A 17425-nucleotide genomic window follows, 5' to 3' on the forward strand; every position below is an offset into this window, starting at 1 on the left:
GAGGGGGCCCCCATTTGTTCTTGCTCCCCCCCCTGCTCAGGCAGCCTCCCTGGTCTCTGGCAGCTCTTGCCCCCAGAAGGAGAGTCACCCTTTGGCTCCTGGCTTGGCTTAGCAAAAACCTAGGCACTTTACCCAGAATCCTCCAGTATTGCTATTACATACCTCTACCCTCGTGGCCGTAGAGCAACACTCTCCACTCATAGCCAGTGCCTTCCTGCTAGTGACTGTACCTCTCTGCCCTTTTAGGATAGGGATGGATAGCAGCTCTGGTTGTCTCAGGATTTATCGGAGGAAACAAATGCCCTGGGCTCTGGTCTTTTCCCTGCTGCCATTCCTTTCCTGGCTTCAGGATTTTCTAGGCAACTTTTCTGTGTGCCCAGGGCCCTGCACATAGCTGGTTTGAATGTAGTCAACAAATGTCTGTTGTGATGATGTGTCCAGCCCTGACTTAAGTGCTGTAAGGAACAAAAGAGAAGATGACAATATGAACCCTGCCACCAAGCAACTTAAAACCTAGCAAGGGAGGCCAGACTTGTCCATGAAACAGTGGAAGGAGGTTAAAAGTCAAGCATTAGGCACCAGATTATTTGTTTCAGGCTAGGTGTTCTGGGTGTGCAGAGAAAGAAAGCTAGAGTAATGTAGAATGTTTTAGAAGACATAGGATTTCAGTGAGACCTTGATAATGCTCTAAGGGATTTGGCTAAGTGGTATGTATTAGTTATCTCTGGTGGTGTAACAGACTACCCTAAAACTTTGCAGCTCAACACAACAATAAATGTCCCACAGCTTCTGAGGGTCAGGAATTCATGAGCAGCTTAGCTGGGCCTGGCTTGGGGTCTCCCACAAGGTTGTAGTCAAGGTGTCAGCCAGGGGTCCATTACCCTGAAGGCTTGACTGGGGCTGGAGGATCTACTTCCAGGGTCACCCCCTCACACGGCTGGCAAATTGATGCTGGTTGTTGGCAGAAGGCCTCCTTTCCTTGCCCCATGGGCTTATCCAAAGGACTGCTTGAGTGTCCTCATGACACGGTGGCTGCTTTCCCCCAGAACAAGTGATCCAAAAGAGAGCAAGGCTGAAGCCACATTGTCTTTTAGGAAGTAGCCTTGGAAGTTACACACCATCATCTGCAATCTCCTAGTGGCTACGTAGAACAGCCCTGTCCGATGCAGGAAGGGGCTATGTATGAGCACAAACATCAGGAGGGATCATCAGGGGCCATCTTAGAATCTGATGAGGGCAAAGTCTGCCCTTTGGTCGCCCAGTGAGTCATATCCCTCCCACATGCAAGGTGTACCCATGTCTCCCAAGGCCCCCCAAAGTCTTGTCCAAATATGACATCAGTTCCCAGTTACAGTGTTTTTAAAATTTATTTATTTTGAGAGATAGAGAGCAGGGGAGGGGCAGGGAGACAGAGAGAGACAATTCTGAGCAGGTTCCACGTGGTCAGCAAAGAGCCCAATGTGGGGCTCAATCTCATGAACTGTGAGATCATGACCTGAGCTGAGATCAAGAGCCAGACGCTGAACCGACTAGCCACCCAGGCATCCCAGCATCAGCTCCCAGTTTAGAATCTCATCATCCAACTTAGGTTCAGGTGCAAATGAGGCTCCATGGGTCTGGTTCCTGAGTACAGTTCCTTGAACACATTTCCTCCCCATGTGAAGACCCCACAAGGGAGAAAGGGAGGCTCAGAGAGGTTGGGCCTTCACGCAGGTCTTGGCACTAGTAGGTGGCAGAGCCAAAACCCAGGTCTGTTTCACTCTTATCCCCGAGTGCTTTCCACCACCCAGGCTGAGCATGAATGTGATCTTGGGACTTGGTATGGAGGAAGGTGGAAAGAGGCTGGGGAAGGTTTGAAGGCAGGTTTTTGCAATAAGAGTGAAGGCCTTGGCCATTGTGCTTCCTCAGTCAAAGAAGTCTCCACTTCTCTTTACTCTCAGTTTGCTTATGCTTATTTAGAAGTAGGACTTATAAAAACCTCAACAAAGGGGGCTTGAGGCAGGTGAAGAGGGCATGCAGAGTGCTTGATGGAAGCTGGGATATATCCCCTCAATTTCTGATTTCTGAGCCCTTGGTCAATCATTGGTTTATGTGGTTGAGTATTTGAGCCCCTCAGCATCTGCACACTGGGTAGGAACTGGTGGGAGCCTGTGCTGATCCGGAACTGCATCTCTGGTTTCCAGGGCAAAGGTCGTTGGAGCCAGCAGAAGACGCGATCTCCCAAATCTCCCACCCCAGTGAAACCCACCGAACCATGCACACCCTCTAAGTCCCGAAGTGCCGGCCTGGAGGAGGCCTCCGAGTCACCTACAGCCCGGCAGATCCCCCCAGAGGCACGTCGGCTCATAGTGAACAAGAATGCAGGCGAGACCCTCCTGCAGCGGGCAGCACGTCTTGGCTATAAGGTAGGGAGCTCCCTGGCAGCAGGATGCCACTGCCCGAGCATCTGTGAAGAAACTTCTCCCCATTGGCTCTTCTGTGGCCTGGGCAGGGCTTTGTTTGGGGTTTCAACTTTGACTGGACTCCTTCTACTGCCCAGATGGCCTCTGGGGCCAGCTAGCAAGGTGTGTGGGAATGAAAGCTCATTTGAATATCAATTGGGAATGAAAATAATTGAAATGGTAACACAATATTGATAATCCAACACATTCCTAGGCCGGAAACGGGATTTTGATGTCTTGAATTTCCCTTTGTGCTGGCTCCCCCACTCAGAGAGAAACAGGGGTGATCATTGCTCACTCTTCATATTCTCCCTCGGCCCCCACTTTGGCTCCCAGTAGTGGAGAAGGCAGTAGTGTATGGGGGGGGGCAGGGCTGGGTTTCTCTACCATACACTACTTCCCTATGGGTTGGAAAGGAAGCTGGCATTTATTGAGCACCACTTTTGTCCTATTAACAGCTCTGATTTCTTCATATCATTTCATCTCACTGTTAACCTATGGAGGTAGGTTTTATTAGCCCCATTCTACACGTGAGAACATCAAGGCTTAGCAATGCGAAATGATGTGTCCCTTACTACTTCATGTGTATGAGCCTGAATTCTCACCAAGGTCTTTTTGATGCCCAAGTACCAGGGTAGGGTGGAAGCCTGACTCAGTGATCATAATTAAATTTTGTTGGACGTTTTTGTTGATACGAACTTCTTGACCATGTATCTTTGCCCACCACACCAATAGTTTCCTCAGGATTTGCTCTTAAGGGTGGAGCTGCTGGGTTATAGAGTAGACCCTGATTTTTTTTAAGGCTTCCAATACCTACAACTGACACATTTAAAGACAGCTGCACTCCCAGCCAGGCTGGTCAGCACAGGGGAACTGCCTTGAGAGTGCCCATCTTTCTTGAGTACCTAGTGTGGGGGCTGGGATAGGTGCTAAGGGAGAACTAAGGAAAAAAAGATGACCAACTCCTGTCCTCAAGTTTAACTTTGTACCTGGGGCCAAACTAGCAAATAGGAAACCATGGGAGAACTGACCAGGGCAGGAGCAGGCTGGGCAGCCTGTTGTGGGAGGGAGGGAGGAGGAGTCTGAGGCCTGGGAGAAGAGGTGAACGTCTGCACTGGTGAGGAGGGTATGGGGCCTTGTGCTCTTCTGGGTACGGCCAGCCTGATAGTTCCTATATCCAAGGGACAGCACCTCCAACACAGGCACATGGTCACTCACGTTCGCTCGCTTACTCACTCACTTCTAGTCAGCCAGCCTGCAAGCTAGCTGTCAGTCGGGATGCCTGGGTGGACCATGTTGCCAGGACCTGCCAGAGGGCTGATGATAGGCCACTGGTAGCCACTCTTCCCCTCAGAAGAAGGGTTGCCTCTCCCCTCCCCCTCAGCGTATTCACCAGATTCATCCCAGACTAGCTGGGATGCTTCCAGTCCTGGAGTCCCGCCTCTGGTCCTGTCGTGTAGCCCAGGGACGCTGCTCATTACTACGTGAATAAATGACTACGCAGGATTATACTCGGAGCAATCCTGATTTGAGGGGAGGGTAGAACTGAGTGCCCCAGCATAAACATCCAGGGCTAGTACTTAAAACAATTAAAGCCAGCATCCAGAGATAGTATTTAAACCAATTCTTCTTCCTTGTTCTCGAATCACTACCAGAGGCTGTGCTTGCCACCACATGTCTCATTTCTGTGGTCTGGTGCTGTCTTGCAAAGCCCCAAACTAGGGAACCAGTGCTCAGGGACTTGAGGCCTGAGAGTTCGACCTCATGGTGGGCAGTGAGCCTCCTCAGGACTTCACCCCAACAACCCACACCCAGATGAGTGAGTATCATTGGTCATAAGAAATGTCTCCCCGCTGCTAAGAAAATAGCCCAGAGCCGAGGCCGTGGAAATGGACCTCAGGACTGACTTGGGTGACAAACGATTTTGAGACTTGTCTGTTAGTCCCCAGAATAAGACTTACTCTCCGGACATTTGGAGAGCTTTGAAGCTAACTGGAGTGATGTCAAGAATTAGGCCTCTCTTTGTTCATGGAGCTCTCCCTGTCCCCACAGGACGTTGTTCTCTACTGCCTCCAGAAAGACAGTGAGGACGTGAATCACCGCGACAACGCTGGCTACACGGCCCTGCATGAGGCCTGCTCCAGGGGCTGGACGGACATCCTGAACATCCTGTTGGAGCACGGGGCTAATGTGAACTGCAGCGCGCAGGATGGCACGAGGCAAGAAGGCCGTTCCCCGCCCCCCACCTCCACCCCCAGCTCAGCCCCTCACTCAGAAGAGCTTGCTACAGCCTGGACTTTCACAGCAGGCTACACCAGGCTATACGTAGCAGAGAGGCCTTGTTAGGAGGTGTTTTGGGAAGAAGGCTGCAGACTGCAGAGGGGCAGGAGTGCCCACTAGGGCAGGAGTGGATGAGTTCCTGGCTGGCCCATCCACGTTGGTGACTAAGGGCAGGTTGGGGTCATCTAGGGATCATCCCATCAAGTGCAGCTTTACCAGGAACACCACTCGGGCATCCCTCAAATCCTCCTGGTGGCGCATCTATCTCAGGCAGCATCTTGGGCTCTAGGAACTGGGAGGCTGACCTTAGGGTGACATCCCAGATTTGATTCTTGACTCTTGACTTGATGTCTGTACACTTGAAAAAAAAAGATACCTGCTGGGTCTTAAAGAAATTGCACCCATTCCCCTCTATCAGAGGGCCTACTTCCTAGGCAACATCGAGACATGAGCTGCATATCAAGTAGGGAGACTTGGGTCAGAGGATGCAGGCTCTGATTGGCCACTACCTGGTGCGTGGAGCCACTCTACTCATTCCTGCTCCAGGGTGGTCATCCAGATCTTTCTGTTCATACCCTCAGCATCTGCTTTAAGATTATCCTTGGTCGGTTTCCTGTTCTCTCCCAAACTCAAGAGCTACCAGTGAAGCTACTTGGTACCCTAGGGACTGTCCCAAAATGTAGGGGGAACCTTGGAGAGAAAAATGGGGGGTGGGGAGAAAGAGGCACAGAGAGAGGAGAAGGACATAGGGAGATATGATGAGGGGTGCAGGCTAGAGGTGGTTCCTCTGCCCTAAGTCTTGCCCACATTATCCTAGGGTCATCTTACTTTATCTTCCCCTGATGAAGTAGTCTGAGGCCTAGACACCCAGGCTCCCACTTGGGCCCTGTTGTCCTCACCCTGTGTCATCTCTCCAGGCCAGTTCATGATGCGGTGGTCAATGACAACCTGGAGACCATCTGGCTCTTGCTGTCTTATGGGGCCGACCCCACACTGGCCACCTACTCGGGACAGACAGCCATGAAGCTGGCCAGCAGCGACACCATGAAGCGTTTTCTCAGCGGTAAGCACAGCCCAGGCTTGAAGCCATCATCCTTGGGGCTAGCCTCCAATTCCTAAACTCCTGAGGAGGTATTCTTCATCTCTCTCCATCTCAACTCCCATGAGAGGTGTCAGCCCTCTGCAGGCTTTCCTTGAAGTGTCTCTGAAATCTCTATGCACTTGAAAAAGCCTAAAGGTCCACTTCCTCTTGTTCCGGTACTATGAGTGTCCATATCGCATGCATCCTCTTCAGGGCCGTGATAGTCCACAGGGACCCACTTCCTATCTAGGCATGTGAGGTAGGCCTCCTTGTGAGGCAGCAGCTCCACTGGGGGCAAAGTGTGTTGACCCATGTTTTGAACAGGATTATTAGTTACTAAGAAATGACACTTAGCATTTTGCTTTTGTTCTTGCACTTTCTCCTTGTTGGTGATCACAGTGGAACCTTCAGGATCCCTCCTAATGCTGTATTTCTCACAGCCCCTGCCTGTGGTAACTGATGTTCCCTCTGTACCCCCCTGTACCTTTTTCTTCCTCTGTCACCTGACCCCTCTGGAAGAATGTCTGGTATTCAGGCCCATGACAAGGGCCACAAGCCAACATGCATTTATGTTCTCATTAGTGGACAGCCATAGTTTGTCTGCAATTAGGTAGCTCTACCAAGTTGGGCAGTGGGGAGGACAGAAGTGGGTACGTCTAGTGTGGGCATGCTCACTGGGAATCTCCTCAGACTTGACCTCTGGATGAAGTAACTCCGCCTCCTTGGTGACATCACAGCTCGGCCCTTGCTCTAGCAGTTTCTTCTTCACACTGCCAGAGTGCCCAACAGAAGGAGCCGCTGGCAGTGTCTCACTGACCCTCTGTGGAGGCTTCATTGTTTGTGCTTGAACCTCTTTCAGACTGGGATCCTATGGGACAAAGGGTTTGCTCAAGGCCACTGACTCTCACCCGGGCTGTGGCCCTAGATAGTCCTGAATCCCCACCTCCCCAAATACAGTTCTGGGCTCCCAACCAGGAGATCATTTATTTATTGAACAAAGGTTAACTAGGTAGCTGATGATGGAGGAAGAAACAAAGGAATGTGAACTAAAGGTCCCAATGGAAGGAGGACTAGGTGGGAAGCACCACCTTGATACAAATAAAAGCTGAGGGAGAAGTGATGGAAAGCTGTGGAGGGAGACCTTGACTCCTTCCTGCTCAGCCATCCTTCATTGGGCCCCCAGTAAAGCCGCCAAACCCTGCAGTCATTGGTCACTGTGTACAGGCTTCAGGCCCCCCAGCAGGACCCAGCCCCCTCTAGCCAGGTGGCAGGACTGCCTTTTCCCTCCCCCCAGCTCTGGGGCTGTCCCAGGCCACTGTCTGTAAAGGGCAGAGCAGTTTGGGGTTGCTCATTCAGTCATTTGTCCCGGGACAGTGATGACTCTTGTTCACTTTGGCTGTACCATCTTGGGGGCTCAGGGCCCCTTCTCACATATCATGTACCACATGCACTGTCTTAGATACACACACACATGCTGTCTGCACTCCAGCTGATTCCCTGGGGAAGCTGGCACAGATGAACATCCAGAACTTCTCAACATGATAAAAGCACTGCATGAAGCTCTGTCTCTGACCAACAGGTTTAATCCAGGGCCTCTCTGTGCTAGAGACTGCCCTCCGGCGGGTCTTGGGACCCTCTGGATCCAAATAAAGCCATCTCTGACCACCTCAATAAGCAGACAAACTCCTTTTTTCCCTGACCCTTTCTCCAAAATCCCAAAGGAATTCGAATGTTGAGACCATTTTCAGTAACTAAAAATTTAGAAACAAACCCATTTTTATCTCTTCCCATTTCTGTTAGCTAATCCCAGCTACTAGCCAGCCTCTTTTTAAAATTTGTTAACGTTTATTCATTTTTTGAGAGACAGAGCATGAGTGGGGGAGGGGCAGAGAGCAAGAGGGAGACACAGAATCTGAAGCAAGCTCCAGGCTCTGAACTGACAGCACAGAGCCTGACGTGGGGCTCGAACTCATAAACTGTGAGATTATGACCTGAGCCTAAGTTGGACGCTTAACCAACTGAGCCACTCAGGGGCCCCTACTAGCCAGCCTTTTGATGCCTCAAACTAACCTGAATGCCAGTTCATGTTGCAGAGTCAAGAGAAGACTTTACTTTTTTTTAATAAAGATTTTATTTTTAAGTAATTGCTACAACCAACATGGGGCTCAAACTCACAAACCTGAGATCAATAGACAGCCAGGCGCCCCAAGAGAAGACTTCTCTTAATTCTGACACTTGATAGCATGTCCAAGGCAAACACCTTCATGCAGATCTTGACATTGTTTCTCAACCCCTTAGGCACAGAGCTACAGTTTCATCATGGGGGCCAGAACTGAACTGAACGGAGTGTTAGAACAGGGCCACCTCTTTTCCATGCAAATACCAAGTGATGCTCAGACTCAGATCTCTTTCTGGCTGTTTGAGAAAGTGCTAGCAGCACCTGGCCCTAGCCCCAGGGAGGCAGACACTGGCAGGAGTCAGCAGGCTCCTGAGAGAGGGAACTTGGGCCCAGAGGTTGTTTTGGGGAGATGAGAAGACAGTACTCAGTTTTTTTTTTTAATTGAGGTGAAAATCACCTAATATAACCATTTGGAAGTGAATGATTCAGTGGCACTTAGCATATTGACAATATTATGTAACTATCATCAGGGGCTTAATTCCTTGAACTGAGTATTTCTCTTTTGTATTAATCCCAGCCATCCCCCCCACCCACACCAGATGTCATAGAAGCACTGGACAGGGTGGTCTAGTGGCTGGAGGAAGCGCCATGGGCTGAGAAATGTGGGAAGCATTTCCCTCACTGCCCACCGCCCCAGCCCCTAAATCTGGATGCGTTTGGGTGGACTTCTAGATGTATTTTTTTTTTAACTTTGCCTGTCGGGCAGAAGTATTTAAAAAGCTTTTTGCTTTTCATCCCCAAACATTTGCCTGACCAGACTCTCTGTAGATTAATTGTCTTCTCCCTCCCCTGGTGGATATCCCACTGGGCAGAAAATGAAGGCGAATCCCTGTAGGGTGCAAAGGGCTCCATTTTCTGCAGGTGGAAACGATGAGCGAGAGCCTCACTGTTGCTCCTGGTGTGGAGCTTCCTTCTCCTGTTCTGGAAAAGTCTGGGAACCAAACCCTCTTTTAAATATACAAAGGAATGTCACTATTTACAAATATCCTGTAGTGAATCCTTTTGCAATGCAGAAGATGCTGGTAATTCATCTGGGTTGTAAATGTGGATTTTTCTATATTGAGTTGGCTTAAAGTGAGGCCCGTTTCTCCAGAGATCATGAAGGATACAGTGGCACCCCTTCTTCCATTCATCCATCCATGCATTTATTGAGCCCTGTTAGGTTTCAGGTACAGTGCTGGGTACTGGAGGTCAAAACGCAAACCTTTTCTCCCTTGTCCTTGGGCTTGGGGCACCAAGCCATGCAACTGTCCAAGAAGCCTTTGGAAGACCTCCTCCTTGGACCAAATTACAGGCAAGCATGTGACTGATTTGCCTTTGACCCTTTGAAGAAAAGAATAATACCCAGGCTAGTCAAGGGAAAACAGATTCGTTTTCATCTGTCAGAAAGTATGTGGGGGCCGAGGGGAGTTGCTGCAGTTTGGTTTTGGGACATCCGAGGAAGGATCAGGACTGCTTTTTCTTCCACTGATGAAAGGGTTAGCAGTTTACCACCCGAGAGGTCACTGAATCACAGGTTTTTGTTTTTCCTGCCTGAGACCTCTGCCATATGACCCCATGTCGAAGACCACTTGTTGTTTTTTTTCCTCTCCTTTCATGTCCCTCGGCTAGTGACTTGGTTGGAGGACATGGGGAGTGGTATGACAGGACCCTGAGAAAGAGAGAAACTCTGATTGCCAGGGTGACCGCTCACCTTGGGTACTTAAAAATTTTCTTTTATTGAGGCAAAATTCACATAACATAAAACCAGCCATTTAGAAGGGAACAATTCAGTGGCGTTTAGTGTAGTCACAATGTTGTACAACCACTGCCTCTGTCTAGTTCCAAAACCTTTTCATCACCCCCAAAATGAAACCCCAAATCCATTAAGCATTTGCTCTCTATTTCCCCCCTTCCCCCAGCCCCTGGCAAATACCCATGTACTTTCTGTCTCCATGGCCCTGCCCATTCTGGATATTACATATAAATGGAATGATACAGCATGGGGCCTCTTGTGTCTGACTTTTCTCACATGGCATTGTGTTTTTCAAGGTCCATCCATGTGGTACTATGTTTCAGTACTTTCTTCCTTTTTCTTAAAGTTAATTTATTTAACTTGAGAGAGAGAGAGAGAGAGAGAGAGAGAGAGAGAGAGAGAGAGAGAGTGTGTGTGTACCCGCGCAGGGCAGGCAGAGAGGGAGGGAGGCAGAGAGGGAGAATCCCAAACAGGCTCCACATTGTCAGCACGAAGCCCGATGCAGGGCTTGAACCCATGAACCATGAGATCATGACCTGAGCTTAAATAAAGAGTCAGAAGCTTAACCAGCTGAGCCACCCCAGCACCCTGTACTTCCTTCCTTTTTGAGGCTAAAGGGTATGCCATTGTATGGATCTACCCCATTTTCCTTATGCCTTCATTGGTTCATGGGCCATTTGGGTTGTGTCCACCTTTTGGCCGTTGTGACCAGTGCTTCTATGAACACGTGTGTACAGGCATCTGCTTGAGTACCAGTCTTCAGTTCTTGTGGATATATACCCAGGGGCAGGATTGCGGGGCTGAGGGCACTTTTTGGTGGAAAGGAGAAGAGTAAAGGACTGAAAGTTATAGGAGGGGCGGGGGACAGTCAAGGGAGAGAAATGCCCCTCTCTGTCCCAATTGTACGTTAAGGCCTATGAGGAAACATGACCTGAAGGCACACCATCAACCAACCGTGGGAGCTTCTTCTGGCGTGCAGCTCATGGGCCTGCCCAGACGATTGTACCTTTGCTCGTGCCAATGCACACTGGGCTGCCTCAGAAGGGCATATTCACCTGAGAATGCCAAAGATTTGCTGTCAGTGAGGAGAATTAGAGGAATGTTCTGGGGGCTCTGAAGGCAGTCCCTAGAGAGGAGCCCCAAGAATGTGGTGAACTAGGGCTTTGATGGAATCCTCATGCGATCTCCTGGGGAGACGACAGTCCTTGGAGCACGGGTGTTTCAGCATGCCAGTTAAGCAGGCTTTAGGTCTTTCCTTGTAGTAATTCCTCCTTCCCTCCCTGTCTTCTCCATATATTTATTTGCTCTTACTATGTGCCAGGCACCTGGTCTCAGGCCATGGGGAGACAATGATGAACAAGACAGACATATATATTTCCTGCCTCTTGGAGACTTATGATCTCATGCCTCCATCTCCCAGGACACCTAGCACAAGGCCAGGCACAGAATAGGCACCTACCTAACTGACAGATGCTTTCTGAAGAAACTCCTTCCAACTCTCAGGGGGCAGGGGCCCAGAAGAGCACAGAGACTGGCAGTCATGACCTCAAGAGTTTTTTGTGGAGTACATAAAGAAGATCTAATGTGCGTGACTAAAGGTTTTCCACTGTAGCTGCTCAGCCATTATTTTGAAAGCTCTCTCTGGCTGCCTTTTCCTACCAGAAGAAACCCTTCATCTCCGTAGAAGGTTGCTAAAAAGTTACTTCTTTCAGTAGCTTACAACAGCTAATAGGCATTTTTGCTGATAGACTGTACGACCCAAAAGGAAAGTATATTGGAGTGCAGTGGTGCATTTCATCAGGGGGGATTGGCTTCGTGCCTTTAGGAGTGGCCGCCAGCTTCCTCCTGGGATTTGGTTTCCAGAGGGCTCCCTCACATCACCTGTGCCCTTTGGACTCTCTCCTGTACTTTTGCCTGGGTGTCACCTAAACGCTGGTAGCAACCATTATAGAGCTAAATCAGCTTGCCAACTGTGCTGGGCCATGTGCCCACAGATGCCACAGTTGAATTTGTCATGAAAATCTCCTTTTGTACATGTGCGGCTGAGAGGTGAAGCAGTTCTACTAGGTGATGCTTAGCTAGGAGACAAGGAGGCAGAGGGGTGACCTGATGTCTAGCCTCCTATCAAATAAGCAAAAGGCAGTTTAATTTTTTTAAAATTTTTTTTTAACGTTTATTTATTTTTGAGACAGAGAGAGACAGAGCATGAACGGGGGAGGGTCAGAGAGAGAGGGAGACACAGAATCTGAAACAGGCTCCAGGCTCTGAGCGGTCAGCACAGAGCCTGATGCGGGGCTCGAACTCATGGACCGTGAGATCATGACCTGAGCCTAAGTCGGCTGCTTAACCGACTGAGCCACCCAGGCGCCCCTAAATTTTTTTTTATTGTGGCAAAATACTTACAGCATAAAATTTACTATTTTAACCTTTTAATTGTCTTGTTTTTATTTTATTTTATTTTATAATATTTATTTTTGAGAGAGAGAGACAGACAGCGAGTGAGGGAGGGGCAGAGAGAGAAGGAGACACAGAATCTGAAAGCAGGATCCAGGCTCCACACTGTCAGCACAGAGCTGGACACAGGGCTCGAACTCCCAAACTGTGAGATCATACCTGAGTTGAAGTCAGACGTTTAACCAACTGAGCCACCCAGGTGCCCCTTAACCCATTTAAAATTTTTTTATTTTGAGAACGAGAGAGCAAGTGGGGGAGGGCCAGAGAGAGAGGGAGAGAGAGAATACAAGCAGGCTCCACACTGTTGGGACAGAGCCTGACCTGGGGCTCTATCTCACAAACTGTGAGATCATGACCTGAGCTGAAATCAAGAGTCAGATGCTTAACGGACTGAGCCACCCAGGTGCCCCCTACTCTTTTCAACCATTTAAAAAGTGTACAGTGAAGTGACATTGAGTGCATTCAGAATGTTGTGCAACCATCACCACTACTGAGTTTCGGAACTTCTTCATCACACCGAAAGGAAACGCTATGCCCATTAGGCAGTCACTTCCTGTTCCCTCCCAACTACCCATGTGCTTTTTGTCTCTGTAGATTTGCCTGTTCTGGATATCTTATATACATGGAATTATACAGTATATGGCCTTCTGCGTCTGGCTTCTTTCATTTAGTATAATGTCTTTAGGGTTCATTCATGTTGTAGCATACGTCAGTACTTTGTTTCTTTTTATAACTGAATAATGTTCCATTATATGGATGGACCACGTTTTGTTTATCCCTTCATCAGCTTAACAGCATTTGGATTGTTTCCACTTTTTTGGCTATTGTGAGTAGACCTGCTATGCACATTCCTTTGTATATAAGTTTCTGTTTGAACACCTGTTTTCAATTCTTTGGGGGTATACACCTACGAGTGGAAGCAAAAGGTTTTTATGAGGGTACACGTGGCCCTCTCCCCCATGTTTTTCAAAGATGAAGGAATTCTGCTTCCTTATCTTACTTTGAATTGGAGAGATCCTGATTGGCTGTATGAACATCGTGACCTGCAGGGAATTGAAATCTTGGGACAGGTCTGAGATTGTTCTGGGAGAGTCCATTCCCTATACCATTAAAAGCAGGGATCCCAGACCTAAATGCCTTCAGGCTGATCATGTAAGAGAGCAGAGCAGGCTGGGTGGGGACTGTTGAACAGGAGAACGCACATGTCGCCTCTCCCTCCAGCCAACTGTTGACATGCAGGAATGTGGGATGCCGTGTTGCCAGATTTTCTGATATTTTTTTTCAAGAAAAGTTGGAAATCCAGATTTTTAGGTGAAATCTCTAAATTTTAAAATGTTCAACATTTTTTTTTTTTTGGTTTAAAACACTGGGCCAAACCCCAAGTCGTCAGTGGGCTAGATTTGGGTCCTGGCTGTTGGTTGGTAACCTCTGACTGACAGCAGGAAACATATCTCTCCCTGTTAGCCCCCAGACCCTCTTGTGTTCCTTCCTTCCCTTCTTCCATTCTCCTGGCCCCATATAGATGTACTTTGTTTCTAGACCCTCCTCCAGCCCACCCTCCTTGTCTCACTGCCTTCTCTTCTTTCATCAGATCACCTCTCAGATCTTCAGGGCCGGGCAGAGGGTGACCCTGGTGTGTCCTGGGACTTCTACAGCAGTTCTGTGTTGGGTAAGATTTGAGTCGGGTTCCTCCCATGCTTGTCTGTGGCCCAGAGATGGGGGATTGCTTTGGGTTTCACGGATTCTTCTCAAAGACGGGGGTGAGAAGGGAGGCTGCCTTTCTGCACCTGTTAGTAACTTACAGAACCTTACACACCCTTTCAACCCGAACACTAGCTCATGCTCCCCCTAGACTCACAATACATTGGCCTAAACCAGGGATGCCACAAAGCCACCCCTCAATTGCCCTCTACCACTTATGCCCTGGCTATTGTTTTTATTCTCTCTCTTCCAAGTGCCTTTCTCCTCCCTTGCTTCGTCCTAACCCTGCCACAAGCCCCTGTGTTGCACTGTCATCTCTTCCGGCATTGTTCACACTCAAGAGAGACCCAGCCCCTCGCCTGGCCATGATCATTCTCTCCCTGCCCTACTCCCACCACGCACAGTTTCAGAGACAGCTGCAGCCTCCCAGGCCCTTAGCCTCTAACCCAAGCTTTTCTCTCTAGGAAGCGTCTCTCTCTGTGGCAGTCAGCTAGCACTCATTCCTGGGGCCGGGGCTGCAGGTTGGGGGAGGTGTCCACCCCTAAGCTTTGGGGAATCTGGAGCTGGGGAAGGTTGGGATGGAATGAAATATGCCACACCCAGACACGTAGCCAGGGATGGGAACTGACTGAGTGGCCCCTCCAGGCTCCTGAGAGCCCCACAGGCATGGCAGGTGTTTCTACCTTGCCTTTGACTGCTGGTAGTGTCATTGGGCTCCATTTCCAAAGGCCGAGCAGCTGGTCCTTTACAGCATCCAGCTGTTTTCCAGCTGAAAGGTGGAGTATAATGAATTTCTGGCCAGAAACTACTGTCTTCCAGGGACAGAACTTTCACATGCCCTCCCAAGGATGGGAGCCATGGGATCAGCAAAACTTGGCCCCAACTGGGGGTCTGTGAACTTGTTGCTTATGTTCTAATCACCCACCTCTGTGCCTCTTTATCTTGTTGAAACATTTTTTTTCTTCAGTTTTGTGCACGTAGCTAAGTCCTCATATCCCATGTGCTATCCTTACAGAAGAAAAAGATGGCTTTGCCTGTGACCTCCTCCATAATCCTCCTGGGAACTCTGATCAAGAAGGAGATGATGTGGAAGAGGATGACTTTATGTTTGAGCTCTCAGACAAGCCTCTTCTCCCTTGCTACAACCTCCAAGTGTCAGTGTCCCGTGGGTAAGTGTCTAAGAGCTACAGGGACTGAGTGCCAGGATCCTGGCAACCCCTAGCCTGCCTCCCTGGAAATGGGGGAGTTCTCCAGAAGGAAGCAGAGACCTGAAGAGCACATGCTGGAGCTTAGGAAACCTGACATATGACCAAGGCCAGCCTGACTTTCCAGCCCTGATTAGTTACATTCAGAACAGAGGCTGTAAGCTCTAGGTATATTGACTATATGTATTTCCCAAACCCAAAATCTAGATTCAAAGAATCTAGATTCACTCTCTAAAGAATTGCTCTGCTGTTCCTGGGTGTGAGAGATGATCTGGGAGATGTTTGAGATGATGAACTATTAGAATCTCTGGAACATTTCTGTGGTTTCTGGGAACAGCCAGACAGAATATTTGAAATTGAGATTCTTGGAAAAGCCGGGACATATGTTTACCATAGCTAAGGGGCTGCTGGGGTCCTTAAGTAATCCGCAGGCTGCTTTCTTGTAGCCTTAATGTTGGCGAGATGATGGCCTCAGTGCTGTCATCTCAGATCACTGTGTGTATTGTTAGCAGGCATCACCTGTTTTTGGAGACTAGAATATACTTGATGCTTACCATTAGACCGAACCCAGTTAAATCTTGATTTGAGGGTTCAGAAGGGACAGCCTGGGGGCCATGGTCCTTTTTGGCTCTTACGGATGGCAGTGTGTGGCAGTGCTGCTCAGGAGGATGCAGAATGAATTGTCTTTTTATTATCAGCCTCCACCATTAGGTGTTTTCTTCCTCTTTTCCAATATGTTTGCAGATACTTTTAAGGGTACTTGTTCTTTGATACCTATTTTGGAAACATTAGACCCTGTCTTTCTAAAAAAGTGAAGGCACATTAAGTGCACATGGTCGAGAGAGGGGTGCACAATGGATTAGGAGCCCTTCAAGTGAGTCCCTCAAGTTGACTACTCTAACCATTCACCATCCGGCCATGGTTTCTTTGCATCCCTTCCCCCAGGGGCTGATAAGAATAAAAATAGCCTATATGATGACACTGGTTGGGATCAAGTTTCAGGGGCTTTTGGTCCTTATTCTTCTGGGCATCAGCTGATCCCAGAGGGTGGGGCCAGGCCTCTGAGATATAGTATTGCACAGTTAATTAATTCCTCCAGAGTATTCAGCACCTCCTTCTCTGAAACAGGATCTTGGGCTCCAGGCAGTAGAAGGACCAGGGTAGTGTGCATCAGGTGTAGACAGAACACAGGGCAACTGAAGCCACGTGCCACTCAGCCACCCGAGCAGCAGGCAGGTTTTCAGTTGAGAACTTGGTATGGGCAAAGCTGGTTTTCCTGACATTACATCCTTCTGTGCCTCTTCTGAATCTGCCCTTGCCCACCACTGCAGCACACTGTGAAATGAATGTTCTTCAAGAAGTAGGAAGGGTGTAGAATGATGACCCACCGAAGTGCCTTCGAGTCATCAAAGCAAAGCTGAATTCTGACCACCAAGTGTTAATGTTCTGAGGGGTCTTTTCCATTCTTTGAAAGTGATGGTTCAAGGGAATGGTGTCTGTAGTCCCTTCCTCTGAACCTAGAGCATTCCATTTCCTGATGGTGTGAGAAAAGGGGTTAGTGTCACAGGGAAGAGTGTTGCATTTTAGGGAGAAGGACTGTGGGTCTGGGTAGAAGTGGTAGGTGTTGTACAGAACACTCAGTTCTTTTTATTAAAGTTTATTTTGAGAGAGAAAGTGTGAGCGAGCAGGTGAGGGGCAGAGAGAGAGAATCCCCACGCAGGCTCCGTACCCTCAGCACAGAGCCAGATGCAGTGCTTGAACCCACGAACCACAAGACCATGACCCAAGCCAAAACCAAGTGCCAGTCACCCAACCAACCGAGCCACCCAGGTGCCCCAAAAGAAAACACTCAATTCTATAAACGTGTCTTCAGCAGGCACACCAGTCAAACCCTGAGGGCCAGAATACAGCCTTGAAAGAATCTCCAGTCTAGAGGAGGAGGCAGACAAGTATACAATTAGTTCTAATAAAAGACAATATGTCCAAAGTGGATTTATTCTTATAAAAATTTAATGAAGTTCAGAAAGGTGTCAAGTGAATAATAGAAGTTCTAGTCCACCCCGAGCTCCCATTCCTGTGTCACAGAAAAAACCACAGTTTACATTTCTTTTGTATCCTTTCTGAAATGGGTCATGTTCTAAGTATTATAAAAGGGGTATGAACCAAGCGCCATGCCACTGTGGAAGATGGGATGAACAGGCAGTTTTGTGAAATGGGAACAACCCATTTCACAGGTGAGATGGCGCCTGAGCTGGGCCTGAGAGGAGGGGAAGATGGAGGGCGAGGCACAAGCAGAGGCACGAGACAGACAAGTTCAGAAAGTGGGGCTTGTCCTTCAGCAAATGTCTG

The 17425-nt window shown here is 48.8% G+C and overlaps 1 protein-coding gene across 6 annotated transcripts in view; it reads left to right on the forward strand.

The window, feature by feature from the left end:
* Window positions 1-17425, forward strand: part of BCORL1 (BCL6 corepressor like 1) — a 63609-nt gene that overhangs the window by 42874 nt on the left and 3310 nt on the right. For all 6 annotated transcript variants that reach the window (XM_043571636.1, XM_043571640.1, XM_043571635.1 and 3 more), the window contains 5 exons: window positions 2184-2405; window positions 4494-4660; window positions 5639-5784; window positions 13762-13839; window positions 14887-15040. In XM_043571636.1, coding sequence (XP_043427571.1) covers window positions 2184-2405; window positions 4494-4660; window positions 5639-5784; window positions 13762-13839; window positions 14887-15040 — 767 coding nt within the window. The remainder of the gene's footprint in view (window positions 1-2183; window positions 2406-4493; window positions 4661-5638; window positions 5785-13761; window positions 13840-14886; window positions 15041-17425) is intronic.

This window comes from Prionailurus bengalensis, chromosome X (assembly GCF_016509475.1).
Source record: "Prionailurus bengalensis isolate Pbe53 chromosome X, Fcat_Pben_1.1_paternal_pri, whole genome shotgun sequence".
Classification (NCBI taxonomy): domain Eukaryota; kingdom Metazoa; phylum Chordata; class Mammalia; order Carnivora; family Felidae; genus Prionailurus; species Prionailurus bengalensis.